The sequence below is a fragment of the Taeniopygia guttata genome, chromosome 4, assembly GCF_048771995.1.
Source record: "Taeniopygia guttata chromosome 4, bTaeGut7.mat, whole genome shotgun sequence".
Lineage (NCBI taxonomy): Eukaryota > Metazoa > Chordata > Aves > Passeriformes > Estrildidae > Taeniopygia > Taeniopygia guttata.
In genome coordinates, this window is record NC_133028.1 from 545763 (window position 1) to 562033 (window position 16271).

A 16271-nucleotide genomic window follows, 5' to 3' on the forward strand; every position below is an offset into this window, starting at 1 on the left:
CCCCAAAGCCCATCCGGTGCCACGGGCAGGGACAGCTCCCACTGTGCCAGGCTGCTCCAGTTCCCACCCAGCCTGGCCCTGGACACTGCCAGGGATGGGGATGCCCTGGCCATCCATGAAACACATGCAGCACGAGCCAGGACCACTCTCCAGAACAGCTTTAAAGTGATTTTTAACATAATGTAAAAACTACCAAGTTTTAAAATGTGTTTTGTGTTTTTTGTAGAAAGGACTGGGTGGTTGGATCTCCTCCCTTCCCAGCCCAGGGGCTGAGGTGGAACACAGAGATCAGGGATGCTGCAGCCAGGGCCAGCCTCACTAACGCTGGAAGTGCGGGAATTTTTCTTCCCATACAAGGGCAATGTTTATAAACTTGTGTAAGAGGCTTCCTCCACATCCTCCTGACAAATGAGATCAGGCTTGGGAATGCCAGGCAGAACTTAGCTATTCCTGGCTTTTTAGAAAGTTACCAAGAAATTGAAGGAATGTAAACAGGCAAAAAAATAAAAATAAGTTTGTATAGAGAAACTTTAAAAAAAAATACATAACTTGCATAATTTTAAGTTCTAGACAAGCTCTGTGGGTAGAGGTAATCTTTTATTAGATCATCTAAAAATACAGTTGAAGAAGTCAGGGAAGATTTAAGACACACAAGTCTTTCTTCTGAAAGCTCCTTTAAAGTTCCAGCTGCACTGGCTGCCTTCACAAAAGATTCTTTCTCCTTACAGTTCTTTTCTTACCTGGGCCTTTAGACCACCACAGCAATAAAAAATGTTAGGTGATAATTTTATATTAACGCTTTTGTTCCCCCCTTATTTTTATCCAGGTTATTGATGTTGCAGCCTTACATAATCATTGAAATTTTCCTCTGCAAATAAAAATTGTCTTCTGGAAACACCAAAGTCTCTCCATTCTGAGAGGAAAAGCTTCAAAGAAAAAAACCCATGTGAAGTGAAAAATGGAAATGATCAGATGGAAACCCTATCAACACATCAGGACAAGGCCCTGGCAGGCACCTCACACGGCAGCTGCTGCAGAGATGCAGCCACCAGGGATGGTCTGGCTCCAGCACCTGTGTGCAGGGAGGAACACCCAGCACCAGCCACACACCAGCAGAGTTTGTGCTCTACAAAGTGTCCAGGAGGATTCCTTCCAGCTGGGGTAATGTCAGTGCTGGTGGCATTTCAGTGCCACCTGAGCCAGGTGGCACCCAGGGCTGGGCTCAGCCTGACCCCTGGGGCAGCATCCTCACCAAACACAGCAAACACAGCCTGAGTGGCCTTCCTCCTCACCAAACACAGCCTGAGTGACCTTCCTCCTCACCAAACACAGCCTGGAGAGCAAACCCTGACCTTCCTCCTCACCAAACACAGCCTGAGTGGCCTTCCTCCTCACCAAACACAGCCTGAGTGGCCTTCCTCCTCCTCCTCACCAAACACAGCCTGAGTGGCCTTCCTCCTCACCAAACACAGCCTGAGTGGCCTTCCTCCTCCTCCTCCTCCTCACCAAACACAGCCTGAGTGGCCTTCCTCCTCCTCTTCACCAAACACAGCCTGGAGAGCAAACCTTGACCTTCCTTCTCCCAGGCAGCTCCTCCAGCCAGGCAGGGACAGGGCAGTGACAGGGACAAGGACAGGGACAAGGACAGGGACAAGGACAGGGACAAGGACAGGGACAAGGTCGGGGCAGGGATAGGTCAGGGACAGGGACAGGATGGGACAGGGACAAAGACAGCAGCACACTGAGCTGCAGCTCGGGGACACGCAGGGCACAGAGGAACCTGATGTGACATCACAGGCCAGTGGAGTGTCCCTGGGCAGGGACAGCCCCAGCCTCAGCCCAGCTCAGGGAATCCCAGCTGCAGGGAATTCCTGACAATCCCTGGAGACACAGGAATGCCAGCAAATGCTGATGGCCGAGTTTTCCCTGGAATCCTGCAATGGGCTGGGCTGGAGGGATCTGAAATCCCATCCAGTGTGACCCCTGCCAGGGCAGGGGCATCTCCCGCTGTCCCAGGCTGCTCCAGCCCTGTGCAGCCTGGCCTGGGACACTCCAGGGATGCAGAGTGCAGAGCCTCCCAGGGAATCCTGGATTTTATCAGTCAGGGAGAAGCAGAAGGACAGGAAGAGAAAACTGAGTCAAATTCAGCAATTTCTGGCAGACTCTCAGCAATGCCACCAGAACCATGGATCCTGAAATGGCAGCTCTTTTGCTCTGACTTCCTTCACGTGTATGAACACACAGAAACGATTACAAAATTAAATCCACATTCTAATTACCTGGAGGCTGTTCCCGTGGCGTGCTGTGCTCCTCAGGCCAGGCCAGCTTGGGCCGGTGAGCGTGGATCGTCCCTCTGGCTGCAGGGAGATCGTCCCCCACGCCCAGCACTGCGGCCAGGAGCCCTGCAGGAGCCTCCTCTGAGCCTGCACAGAGAGAGCAGCGGGAGGAAACAGGAGAGCAGGCACAGAAATGCCACAATTAAGCAGCAAGCAGGAGCCCTGGGATGTCCCAGGCCAGGCTGGACGGGGCTGGGAGCAGCCTGGGACCATGGGAGGTGTGGAATGGGATGGGCTTTAAGGTCCTTCCAACCAAACCATTCCATGACTCCATGAGCCTACCCCTGTCTCCAGGTTAGAAACCTTGAGCTGTCCCCAGCAATTTCTCATCCTTGCCAACCCCGCCTGGTTACATCCCATGGATTTCCTGCACTCAGCTCCCTCAGCTGCCCCCCCTGAGCTGAGCCCTGAGTGCAGCAGGGACTGGGAAAAACAAAATGTATTTTTCCATCCTGCTGTATGCTTTCCTAGAACCTTGTGCTGCTTCATTTGCATAGTGAATTTTTATATACGGCATCGTCATTTCTGCAAAACAACAGATTTGTAGCACATTTGTTTCTCTCATTTTGGACACGTTTCCCCAGATAAACTTGAAAAAGGTCAAGAGCAGGGACACCTAAACAGTGCCCAGCACAATTTGTGGCTGTGGTGACTGATCTGGGCACTTGTGGCACTGCTGGATCAGCCTGACCCTTTGGTCACCACTGCTGGAATTCAGGAACTGGACAGTTCTAACACAAAACTCTCAGTATTATAAAGCTCTGAGTGAAACCGAGCTGCAAATAAAACCTGTGATAACCTGTAATAAAAACCTGTGAAAACCTGTAATAAACCCAGTGGCCTGTTCTTTCCAGGAAAAGTGGCAGAGATCTGAAAGGATCCCAAGTGAGCAGCAATTCCCAGAGGAAAGCGGGGCTGATGGGGCTGCAAACCCCAAGTTCTGCTCCTTTTGGCTGCAGGAACGGAGCGAGCAGCCCCTGCAGCCCAGAGGAGGAGAGCAGAGCCCGCAGGCAGGATCTGCCACCCGGCTCACAGATAATTCAGCACAGAGTGTCACCCGGCCTGGACAGAGGGCGAGTACCTGAGTGGGAGCTGGCTGTGCTGGCCTCGGGCTCCCCGGGGGACACAGTGGCTCCTGGCTTCTGGAAAGGCACATAATACATGCCAGAGCTCCCCGAGGGCTTGTAGGGCAGCAGCAGGGGCTGGGCTGGGGGGGCAAGGCAAACAGTGAGCAGGAGCCAGGCTGGACACCCCTCATGCAACAGGGCAGGGCCTGGGCAGGCTGCTCCTGCTGCTAGAGCCTGAGGAATACCCTGTTCTTTAGCCAAATGGATTGTATTTCATTAGCTAAATTAGATTAATTGGATTTTTTAATCCCCACCCACAGGCAGAAGGTTACCATCCCTTGCCTGGAAAACAGCTTCATCTGTTCAGTATTTAAACTGTGATCAGGGTGGCAAACAGTGACTTCCAGAAACATTTCCTGTACTCACAGAGCTCCAGTTGATCCCAGTTTGAGGGAATCATTATAAAGGAGCAGGGATTTGTCCCTCAAGTCAATAAAAGCAACAACAGTGCCCCAGTACCAAACACCACAGGGGTAGGAAACCCTGGGAACAGCCACATCCCTCTGCTGAGAGATACCCCAAACCCTGCAGAGTTTTCTGTTTTGTTCTATTAAAAACAGCCATGTGCAGATTTACCCCGGAGTTTTTGGTGTTATCTTGACTAGAGAGTAAATCAGCAATCAGCTCCAGCTCTCACTGAGCCCCAAGTGAATCAAATCAAACCATCTACACAAAAACACCAGAAAATATCCTCCAACCACACCTGGACACAATGGATTCAGCTCTAGAGAAACCTGAACTGAATCCCAACTCTGTCCACACAAATCCCTCCCGACAGGGCTGAAAAACTCAAGTTTAAAGGTTGGGTTTTTCCCCTCATATGAGCAACTTCAAATATCCCAGTTTTCTCAAGGATGTTATTTCCACAAAAAAGCTGGGTTTGGTTTTGTGCTTTCACATCCACCATCACAAATTCGAGTGCACAGCCAGCACAGGCAGGAATCTGCTCACCTGGCTGCCTCGGGAAGGGGGGGATCTCCCTGTGGGATGGAGCTGCAGTCCCAGGAGCTGCAGGGGCGCTGGGGAGCGATGGCAGCTGGGCAGGGCCTGCCCCATCCTGGGGACCAACACAGATTTCTGCGGAGAGCGTGGCTTTGGTGGCACCTTCCGTGGTGATCTGGGTGGCAGCGTCGCAAGTCCTCGTCCCAGCTTTTGCAGCAGGGGCAGAGCTGGGGGTGCCCCGCGCCCCCCGAGCCCCCCAGTCCCGGAGCTGGGCTCTGGCCCTGCCCTGCAGCTCCTGCCTGGGGGAAAACACCCAGCTGGGACCTGCTGGGGGCACCGGCTCAGCTGAGCTGGGATCCTCTGGAGCACCCTCAGCAGGAGGGGATGCAGGAACACCTTCCACTGAAGCTTCTGGAGCTGCTGTTAGAGTCACTGCCCGAGCCTGAGCCTTCCCGTGAGCTTTGTCCCACAGCTGGGTCCTGTTCCCCCCACTCCCAGCCCTGGAGGAGAGGGTGATGTGCACACAGCTCAGGAATCTCCTCACTGGCGACGAGGGAGCCTCAGGCACGGTGGATAAAGCCTCATCTGCAGGGGAAGGCTGAGCAGCACCCATCTGCTCCCTCACAGCCTCTTCTGGCGGCTCCTGGGGGCTTTTCCTGCCCTGTGCCCCCGCCGGGGCAGGGCCCTGCAGCAAAGCCCTGTGTGCAGCTGCCCCTGGGCTCTCTGAGCTGTGGCCAGGGGGCATCTCCTGCTGCCGGGGTGGGCTCGGAGCGGGGGGTTCCGGGGCTGCCTGCACCTCCTGGCTGAGCCCCCCGGCTGCGGCACGCCGTGTGTCCTGCTCGGGCACGGCTCCAGGCACCAGCCGGGGCTGCTCTGTGCCCGGGCTCTGCCTTTCCCCAGCCAGGCTGCCGGGCTGCTGGGCAGCTTGCTGCGGAGCTGCGGGGCCAGCAGCAATGCAGGGCTTCGGCTGTGGGTCAGCAGCAATGCAGGGCTTCAGCTGCATGTCCTGCAGGTCAGCAGCAATGCAGGGCTTCAGCTGTGGGTCAGCAGCAATGCAGGGCTTCAGCTGCATGTCCTGCAGGTCAGCAGCAATGCAGGGCTTCAGCTGCAGGTCAGCAGTGCTGCAGGGCTTCAGCTGCATGTCCTGCAGCTCAGCAGCAATGCAGGGCTTCAGCTGTGGGTCAGCAGCAATGCAGGGCTTTGGCTGCAGGTCCTGCAGCTCAGCAGTGCTGCAGGGCTTCAGCTGCAGCTCAGCAGCAATGCAGGGCTTCAGCTGTGTGTCCTGCAGCTCAGCAGTGCTGCAGGGCTTCAGCTGCGGGTCAGCAGCACTGCAGGGCTTCAGCTGTGGGTCAGCAGTGCTGCGGGGCTTCAGCTGCGTGTCCTGCAGCTCAGCAGCATTGTAGGGCTTCAGCTGTGTGTCCTGCAGCTCAGCAGTGCTGCAGGGCTTCAGCTGCAGGTCAGCAGCGCTGCAGGGCTTCAGCTGCGTGTCCTGCAGGTCAGCAGCAATGCAGGGCTTCAGCTGTGGGTCAGCAGTGCTGCGGGGCTTCAGCTGCGTGTCTTGCAGCTCAGCAGCATTGTAGGGCTTCAGCTGCAGCTCAGCAGTGCTGCAGGGCTTCAGCTGCAGGTCCTGCAGGTCAGCAGCACTGTAGGACTTCAGCTGCGTGTCCTGCAGCTCAGCAGCACTGCAGGGCTTCAGATGGATGTCCTGCAGGTCAGCAGTGTTGCAGGGCTTCAGATGGATGTCTTGCAGGTCAGCAGCACCCCAAGGTTTCAGCTGCATGTCCTGCAGCAGGGAGCAATCCCAGGGATCAGCTCTAGGCAATGGTGCTGCTGGTGGGGAGCTGGGCTGGAGGAGCTCCCCAGTCCCGGAGAACTGTCTGTGAGTGCTGGAGAACTGTCCATGCGTGCTGGAGAGCTGTCCATGAGTGCTGGAGAGCTGTCCATGAGTGCTGGAGAGCTGTCCATGAGTGCTGGAGAGCTGTCCCTGTGTGCTGGAGAGCTGTCCACCCCTGTCCCTGGGACAGCTGGCAGCCTGGACACGCTCCTGCTCCTGCTTCCTCAGGTACTCAGAAGCTGCTCCCAACCCACAGAGCCAGGGGTCCTGAAAAGCAGAGCACAGTTCACAGGGGTCGTGTGGAGAACGTCCCACCCTGGCCAAACCTGGCAGGAGCAGCCAAAGATGAGAGCTGTCACCAGCCAAGAGTTTGTCCTCAGGAAGGGAAGGAACCCAGCTAAGGAATTAGTTCCTTAGTGTCCCCAGCTGTAAGGAACTCATTAAACTTTATCCTTTAGAAGAGCCAAGTGACCATGCCCAGCCATTTCCCAGGCCAGGGCTGGTCCCAGCCACAGCAGAGGCTGCCCTGGAGCACAGCACAGCAGTCCCCACCTGAGCTGAGATCTCCTCACCTGATCTGCCCTGACTGAGCAGAGTCATCCCAGAGCTGCTCCCAGCCCCGACAGGGGAGATTGGCCAGGAATTCCTGGCTGGGAGGGTGGCCAGGGGCTGGGCTGGAATTCCCAGAGCAGCTGTGGCTGCCCCTGGATCCCTGGCAGTGCCCAAGGCCAGGCTGGAGCCTGGGAGCAGCCTGGGGCAGTGGAGCTGTCCCTGCACCTGCACAGCCCGTGCCAGGAGCAGCAGCTCTCCCAGCCCTGCCCTTCAGGCCTGCCATGGGCACCTGGGGCAGGACAGGGCACACACACCATTCCATGGGGACCCAGCCCTCCCAGCCCCATGTCCCAGGTGTGTGGGGCTCAGCCACCACCCTCCTGTGCACGGAACTTCTGCAGTGGCCTCAAGTCGCACCAGAGGACATTGAGAAAGGATCTCAGGACAAATTCCTCCCTGGAAAGGGTTAGCAGGCATTGGAACAGGGAACTGGTGGTGTCACCGTCCCTGGAATTGCACAAAAATGTGTGGGTGAGGCACCTGAGGATACTCTGGTGCTGTTTGATGGTTGCACTTGATGATTTTGGAGGCCTTTTCCAGCCTGAATGATTCCATGATTCCAACCATCAATATAAATTTATTCATTCAAGTACAACTCAAAATTCCAGCACTTGCACTGAAGAGAGTAAATCTGAGATAAATGTGCTGCCATGGAGATGGGCCAGATAAGCTGAATTAGAGAAAAAAGACACAAAAATCTAGGCTATATTTACTTTTTCCTACTGGTTGGGCCAACTGTGGAAGCAGCAGAGTGTACTCCAGTCATGAGGCACCACGGGTCCCTGGGTGATTATATCCCCATCAACCAGTGGGAATTTGGCAACGAAAAGCAGCAGGAAACATTTTTGGTGTAAAACAAACACATAAACAAGTATTTCACAACAGCTTTCCCAGCCTTTCTCCATCCCAGATATCCTGACAGCAGCAACTCCTCCAGCAGGGCCTGGATCGCTATCCCACATTTCTATCCCTTTATGGATTTTAAGGCAAGAAATGTGTTTATTGGGCATTTCCTCCAGCCAGGAAGGCCTGAGGAAGAGCACAGGGCCAGGGCCAGAGCTGTGCCAGCACAGGGATGATCCCAAGACTTCTCCTCCCTGCACCACGTGCCAGTTCAATGGCCTGAGGTAATCCAGAGCAACTCCCACCCGCGAGAGCAGGCACAGAAGTTGTGATAAACTCATCTTCCCAAGCCTTTCACATGTTTTATTGTGCCTCTTATGTGTCATGCTTCCAAAAAAGCTCCCTGTGCCATATGATCCACAGGAGCCTGCAGAGCAAATTTAGAGCTACAACTCCGTGAACTTCCTGGAGAAGTGAGAAAGCTCAAGGAGTGGAAAAGTACAGCAGGGAGTGGAGGAAAACACTGCACCGAGAGGGAAGGAACCCACAGGGAAGGGGAGAGGGAGCATCTGGCACCCTAAAATAAGGTGGGGAGATCAGGTCCTCAACTTAGGAGGAAAATCCTGACGCTGAAGATGCTGGAATTGTGTTTACATCCAACAGCAGCTCCAAACCTGCCACGGCAGGGACAGCTCCCACTGCCCCAGGTGGATCCAACCCCAGTGTCCAACCTGGCCTTGGGCACTGCCAGGGATCCAGGGGCAGCCACAGCAAATCTGGGAATTCCAGCCCAGCCAGGAATTCCTTGCCAAGATCCCAGCCCAATCTCCCCTTTCCCAGTGGGAGCCATTCCCTGGCTCCTGTCCCTCTGTCCCTTGTCCCCAGCCCCTCTCCAGCTCTCCTGGAGCCCCTTCAGGGACTCTGAGCATTCCCTGGAATTTTCCCTTCTCCAGGGGAACATTCCCAGCTCTCCCAGCCTGTTCATGTTGAATATTCCAGGGGTTTTGAGCCCTCCAGAGCACTCCAGGCCATGTTTGCAGCCCCGTGCTGTGCCCATCCTGAAGCCTCTGCTCAGGCAGATGTGGGAAACCCGCAGATTTTCCCTGTCTGTGACAAACACCTCCCTGAGACCCTCAACAGCCTCAAAAGATGGAAAATCTTCCCAAGTGAAACATCCCAGAGAACTTCCCCAGGGTTCTGCTCCTTTCTCTGCCCTCAGAGCTCACACACTTCCCGTGGCAAACAAGAAAATGCCAAGAAAATCCAGGGGCACCTGAATTCCTGGAGCTGTCACCTCTGAAAGTGAGGCAGAGGCTGAACATTCCCAAAGACACCCAGCCAAACCCGCCCCACAGGCACTGCACAGAGACCCTGCTGCAGGAGTTGTTCGCTTCAGCTGTAGGAACAGTTTGCCCTTCTCAGTCTGAAAAGTTTAGGAGAAGGAAAATGTCTTTTCCTAACCTCTGTTCTGTTCTATTTAAGCCCAAGCATGGCACTTTGGCTCTAAAACTTCCACCCTTATTGTACACAACAGTTCCCATCACATTTACAGCAGAATATTTTGCCTGGCTGTGGTTTTTTCAGTGCAATAGTTTTGAACAATCTGTATTTTTCAGTGACAGTGTTTGTCTTAGAGGGTACATTTATCTTAAGTACAATAAAAAAACCCAGTGACCTTCACTCTGTAAATTCAAACCTTTTTTTATCTCAAATTAAAAACATTGCAGTGCAAAAGTACTTTCCAGATCAAAGCACGAGGTGCTGTGGTTGAACTAAAGCAATTTCTTGGGAGCTTGGTTTGCAACATTATGGGGAATTTCTTCTTACTCTAAATGGGGATAAAACAATCCCCAGCTGACACTGAGTCACAGAAAGGTAAAATCCCTGGGTCCACACTGCACAGAGCTCATTTTAGGGACAAAGCTGTGACCAACAAAATCTAAAATCTGGGGGGGAAAAGCTTTGATGCCTCTGGTTTTGTATTTCTGTTTCGTTTCTTTTTTTTAAGAAATCTTAAATTTAAGAAATGTGAACTTCTAAAATATAATATTTATAATACTATTATATATTAAATATAATATATAACATTAATTTTTTATATATTCTGTATTATAAAAATATATCATTGTATGTGTGTCATTTATTTCTATAATAATTATTAATAAAATAGTCCCTTTCTTTTCCCCAGCTGCCCAGAGATTCCACCAGCCCAGGAATAGCTGGGAAGTTGGGCCTGACGGGTTTGGGAGCTGCTGTGTCTCCTCCCAGCACTGCTGATGCAGAGAAGCTCTGAACACAGAGTACTCCTGAAGCACGACTGTCACTCCTGCTAATGCAGGGCTTTTAATTAAAACAAACAAACCAACCCCTGATGCTTTTCCCAGAAGGCAGGCAGGCTGCAGGAGAAAATAGGAAAATAATCAAGGGAAAAAATAAAGAGGAAGCTCTTCCTAAAGCTCATGGCATTTGTCTGAACCACCAGTCCCTAAAAACCTTGCCCTAGTCACCCTGGAGACCAGAGCAGCGCCAGAAACGGCATTTAAAGTGAAAACAAAGGCAACACACTCCTGCTCAGACAAACTGCAGCCCCAACATGTGTTTTATAACGAACTAGAAGCACTCCAGAGGAGATGCACCACCCATGGCAGCTCCAGGCAGTCAGAGCTGCAGAGCCTGAACCTCCTCAGCCCTGAGCCTGTGATCCTGACCCAGCCCAGCACAGCCACCCCCACGCTCCCCCAGACACTGCCCAGCTCTCTGGAGAACATCCTGTGTGCCCAGCATCCTCACCTGCAGGAGCCTGGAGCAGCCCTTCCCTTCCCTTCCCTTCCCTTCCCTTCCCTTCCCTTCCCTTCCCTTCCCTTCCCTTCCCTTCCCTTCCCTTCCCTTCCCTTCCCTTCCCTTCCCTTCCCTTCCCTTCCCTTCCCTTCCCTTCCCTTCCCTTCCCTTCCCTTCCCTTCCCTTCCCTTCCCTTCCCTTCCCTTCCCTTCCCTTCCCCTCCCTTCACTTTTGAGAGTTTTAAAGTTCCTATATGCCTTCTGATATTTACATATTTCAGCTGAGTTTTCTCACACTGTTCATGCAAACAATGATTGTTTTGCATTTTTCTTTGTGGGAGGAGAGGATTGATGGGCTGTTGGCTTGACCAGTGTGGTTGGAGAGGTGGCAGTGTCCCCCTCCAATCCACTGTCACTTTTGCTACTGTATATACACCGGAGTCAGAAAATAAAGTTTATTTTATTAAGTTCTTTTTCTTTCCTTTTACATCTAGCCTACCTCTGAGTTATTTCGTGCCAGAGTGACGCTGCCCTGCCCTCTGCCCCAGCACAGGAGGGTTCCAGCTCCCCCTGCCCCAGGAGCCCCCCAAACCCACAAACCCTGCCACTGCCCGGGGGTGCCCCGTGCCCACCCAGCTCCTGCCACACCAGGAGAGTCTCCCAGGCACCACCAGCTCCTCCACAAGCGTTCTGTGGCTACAATTCCTGCAGCCAACCCAGAGCCAGGAGCTTTGGGCACTTCCCCACAGAAGACCAATCCTCCCCCCACCCCTCTGTCCTTCACGCCTTCCTCTGGCACACCCCAGGGCCAAACCACCCCAAAGTGCCTGGGAAAAGCACAGCAATCCCTAAACCCCCCGAGGGCAGGTGCACAGCATTCCCCCATCTGAGCTGGTCTGTACCTTGGCCTGTGCAGGTCTCCTGGTCCTTGGGAGCAGCTCTGCCTCGACTCCCTCCATCCTGGGCAGGGTCTCTTCATCCCAGTCCGGCCCACGCTCCTGGGACTGGCTGGCCAGCTTCAGCTTCACCCAGGCTGCCAAAAACACAGACCAGCAGAGCTTTCCCTTCCCATTTCATGTACAAGAACAGTTTTTAACTTCAAGCCAAGCTGTGCATTTCTGGTTAGCCCGGCTAAAAGAACAAAGAGCACACCGAATTCCAGAGCTCCTGCAATGACCAGGAATGCAATGGCAAATGGCTCCTTGAGAGTCTCTTTGGAGAAATGGATCCAAGACTCTTTCCTGGTTCTGTCATCCTCACAGGCTCAGGCACAAGTCAGAGCTCACTCACACAATCCCTTCCCACATTCCTGACTTCATAACTGTGTGGACAAAGTAATCCCTTACAGTGATGTCAGGAAAAGAAGGTTTTCAAATTGGAAAAGCCCAATTCTACCCAATTCTGTCACAGCACAGAAAATTCCCCAGGTTCTGCTCCTTTCTCTGCCTTCAGGCTTCACACACTTCCCGTAGCAAACAAGAAAATGCCAAGAAAATCCAGGGGCACCTGAATTCCTGGAGCTGTCACCTCTGAAAGTGAGAGGCAGAGCCTGAACATTCCCAAAGAACATCCACCCAAACCTGCCCCACAGGCACTGCACAGAGACCCTGCTGGAGGTCAGAAGATCCCTGGGAAGTGTCCCTCACTGAAGCCCTCTCCATGAAAGCTTCTCACTACACTACATGAGAAATAATCAATAAAATCCCCTTCATGCAGGGAGCAGTCTCATCCCATCAGTCCGAGCAACCCCTGACACAAACCCACTCCAGGATGTGCCAAAGCCAGCCCCGCACGTGCCAAATCCAGCCCAGGATGTGCCAAAGCCACCCCAGGACGTGCCAAAGCCACCCCAGCACATGCCAAAGCCACCCCAGCACGTGCCAAAGCCAGCCCAGCAGGTGCCAAACCCACCCCAGGACGTGCCAAACCCACCCCAGGACGTGCCAAGGGCAGCTGAGAGGCACTCTCACCTCGGATCTTGCTCTCGTGCTCCTCGGCACTCCTCAGGAGGCGGCTGGCAGGGATCCCGGGGGAGGCGGTGCCCAGGAGGCTGCGGACACGGGCTGCCAGGGAGTCACCACTGCTGCTGCTGCTGCCTGCCCGGCTCCTGGCACTGCCAGCCCCGGGCACGCTGCTCTGGAACGCTCCCAGGGCACTGCCAGCCCCGGGCACGCTGCTCTGAAACAGCCCTGGGGCACTGCCAGCCCCGGGCATGCTGCTCTGGAACACCCCTGGGGCACTGCCAGCCCCGGGCACGCTGCTCTGGAACGTTCCCAGGGCACTGGCAGCCCCGGGCACACTGCTCTGGAACACTCCCAGGGCACTGCCAGCCCCGGGCACACTGCTCTGGAACACCCCTGGGGCACTGCCAGCCCCGGGCACACTGCTCTGGAACACTCCCAGGGCACTGCCAGCCTCAGGCACGCTGCTCTGGAACAGCCCTGGGGCACTGCCCAGCTCCTGGGAGCGCCCAAGCCTCCCCAGCAGGCTCCTGACACGGGCACTGAGGGAATCCCCACTGCTGCTGTCCTCGCTGCCCCGTGTCCCTGCTGCCCTCCCGGGCTGGCACGGGGAGCCCTGGGAGCCCCCCAGGCTGGTGGGGACGCTGCCCAGAGGCTGCAGGGCAGGAGGATGGCCCAGCTCTGGAGCCGTGCCAGCGCTGCTCTGTGCCAGCCCCAGAGGCGCAGCCTGGCTCCTGCCCGTGGTCACGCCGCTGCACCCTTCTGGCTCCGACCTGCCCGTGGATTTCCCTGTCCTCGGCTCCGGGGCCATTCCCTTCAGCCCCTCCCTGCGCTGGGAACTGACAGCCAGAGCATCTCCCCAGGGCAGCTGGCAGCTGGCAGGATGCAGAGGATGCATCCCCAGCCCCTGTCCCTGCTCTCCCCTCTGGATCACGGCCTCATCCCACGACAGTCTCCTCTGCAGCTCAGGGATCTGGTCCTGGCCTAACCTGGCACCCTTGGGATCCTCCCCAGGCTCTCTGCAGGCGGCTGTGGGCCCAGCAGCACGGCTCCAGCTGGCAGCGAGACCCTCTGCCCGTGCCAGCAGCTCCCGCAGGGCCCCGGGCCCCAGCAGGGAATGCCCTCCCTGCCCCTGGCTGCTCTCACTTCCCACACCGGAGCTCTGGGATGCTCTGTCCAAATCCATGTGGCTCCCAGCTGCAGACACTGCCCATCCCTGCCCACTGCTGCCCGAGCTGCTGCACTCAGGGGCACCCCCAGCCCGGGGAGCCCTGCCCGAGGAGCGGCCGGGCACGTCCTGCTCTGCCCCGGCAGCGCCCCGGGCTGGGCAGCCAGGGACAGCCACCGGCAGCTGGGCACCCGGCACGGGGCCCTGGCTGGGTGGGCGCTCCCCGGAGAGCCGGGGGGAGCCGGGGCACAGCTCCCGGGGGGAGCCGGGGCACAGCTCCCGGGGGGAACTGGGGCACACCTCCCGGGGGGAGCCGGGGCACAGCTCCTGGGGGGAACTGGGGCACACCTCCCGGGGGGAGCCGGGGCACAGCTCCTGGGGGGAGCCGGGGCACAGCTCCTGGGGGCACAGCAGCTCCTGCTCCCGGGGGCACAGCAGCTCCTGCTCCCGCTCCCAGCCCGCCTCAGAGCCCCCGGCCAGGGACACGCTCAGAGGGGACACGTCCGAGCCAAAGCTTGCCTGGGACATCGCAAGGGCTGGCAGCAACGCACCTGCAAAGGAACAGAGCACAGATCACTATCTGGGCTCCAGAACACGGCACACAGCCCTTCCTGTGCTACAGGGCACACAGAGGGAGGACAGAACTGGAAAATATTTAAGGTGTGTTCTTAGCATGAGACCTGAACCAAGAGTTCCATATATATATATATATATAATTAGTTATTAATAATAACCAAGCACAATAATTATTATTTATTAACTAATTATTAACTAATAATTATTATTTAGTAACATTATAACGAATTATAATTATAATTAGTTATAATGTACTTATAACTGTTAAAATTAATTCTATAATAATATATAACATATATTATCAATAATCTTGGTTATATGATAATATAATGTAATATAATGCTAGTATCATACAACAGCAATATCTAACAATTAGAGCCCAGGGAAGAAGCCAAGCCCTGCTCCCCGCAGCCCCCTGCCCCCGTACCCTCGGTGGGGGTGTCCAGGGGGGGCTGCAGGCTCCGGGGCTGCCAGGGGGAGAACTCCAGCTCGCGCAGGGGCCCCCGTGGCACGAAGGGCGCCAGGATGGTGCCGGGGGACTGCTGGATGCCCAGGTTCCGCAGGTACACCTGGGGAAACAGCAAACACTGCCACTCAGGGCAGGGACAGAGCCAGCCCTGCCACCGCCCCGGGCACGGCCACAGCAGCCTGGGCTGCCCGGGAGTGAGCTCTGCCTCGCGCTGGAAACGCCATTCCACTCGCACACACTCACACACACAGCCAGAAACATAAACACACACGGAAACACAAACCCACAAAAACACACACACTCACAAACACAACCAGAAACACAAACACGGAAACTCACAAACTCAAACTCACACACACTCACAAACACAACCAGAAACACAAACACACACGGAAACTCAAACACACAAATACACACACACTCACAAACACAACCAGAAACACAAACACACACACACACACAATCAGAAATACAAACACACAAACACACACACAACCAGAAACACAAACACACACGGAAACTCACAAACTCACACACACACACAAAAACACACGGAAACTCACAAACTCAAACTCACACACACACACAAACACATCCAGAAACACAAACACACACGGAAACTCAAACACAAACACACAGACACAAACACAACCAGAAACACAAACACACACGGAAACTCACAAACTCAAACTCACACACACACACAACCAGAAACACAAACACACACGGAAACACAAACACACACGGAAACACAAACACACACTCACAAACACAACCAGAAACACAAACACACACGGAAACACAAACACACACGGAAACACAAACACACACTCACAAACACAACCAGAAACACAAACACACATGGAAACTCACAAACTCAAACTCACACACACAAACACAACCAGAAACACAAACACACAAGGAAACTCAAACACAAACACACACACACAATCAGAAATACAAACATACACAATCAGAAATACAGACACACATGGAAACTCAAACACAAACGCACGCACACACACACACAATCAGAAATACAAACACACGCAATCAGAAATACAAACACAAACCCACACACACAACAATCAGAAATACAAACACACACACAGAAATACAAACACAAACTCACAAACACAAACTCACAAACTAACAAACACAAACTCAAACACAAACACACACACACAATCAGAAATACAAATTTAAACATACACAATCAGAAATACAAACAAACTCTCAAACACAAATGCTCAAACACAAACTCTCAAACACAAACACACACCATCAGAAATACAAACACAAACTCTCAAACACAAACACAATCAGAAATACAAACACAAACTCACACACACAAACTCTCAAACACACACACACAAACACAATAATACAAACACAATAACACAAACACACTCAAATACACACACACAAACTCACACACACACAAACTCACACACACACAAACTCACACACTCCAACACAAACACAAAGGTGTGGGTTCAAAGCCTTCTCCCTCCCCAGACAGCTGCTGCTCAGGAAACACTGGCAGGCTCGGGAATTCCAGGCAGCAGCAGGGAAGCTCCCGATTTTTTAGGACAAGTTTGGTCAAACCTTCCAGGGAAATGGTTG

At 54.1% G+C, this 16271-nt stretch overlaps 1 protein-coding gene across 1 annotated transcript in view; it reads right to left on the reverse strand.

The window, feature by feature from the left end:
- ALMS1 (ALMS1 centrosome and basal body associated protein) overlaps positions 1–16271 on the reverse strand; it is a 56457-nt gene that overhangs the window by 21559 nt on the left and 18627 nt on the right. The window contains exons 5-11 of the mRNA XM_072927795.1: positions 14604–14745; positions 12442–14151; positions 11374–11504; positions 5743–6506; positions 4415–5634; positions 3418–3543; positions 2280–2423 (exon numbers count right to left, since the gene is read on the reverse strand). Coding sequence (XP_072783896.1) covers positions 2280–2423; positions 3418–3543; positions 4415–5634; positions 5743–6506; positions 11374–11504; positions 12442–14151; positions 14604–14745 — 4237 coding nt within the window. The remainder of the gene's footprint in view (positions 1–2279; positions 2424–3417; positions 3544–4414; positions 5635–5742; positions 6507–11373; positions 11505–12441; positions 14152–14603; positions 14746–16271) is intronic.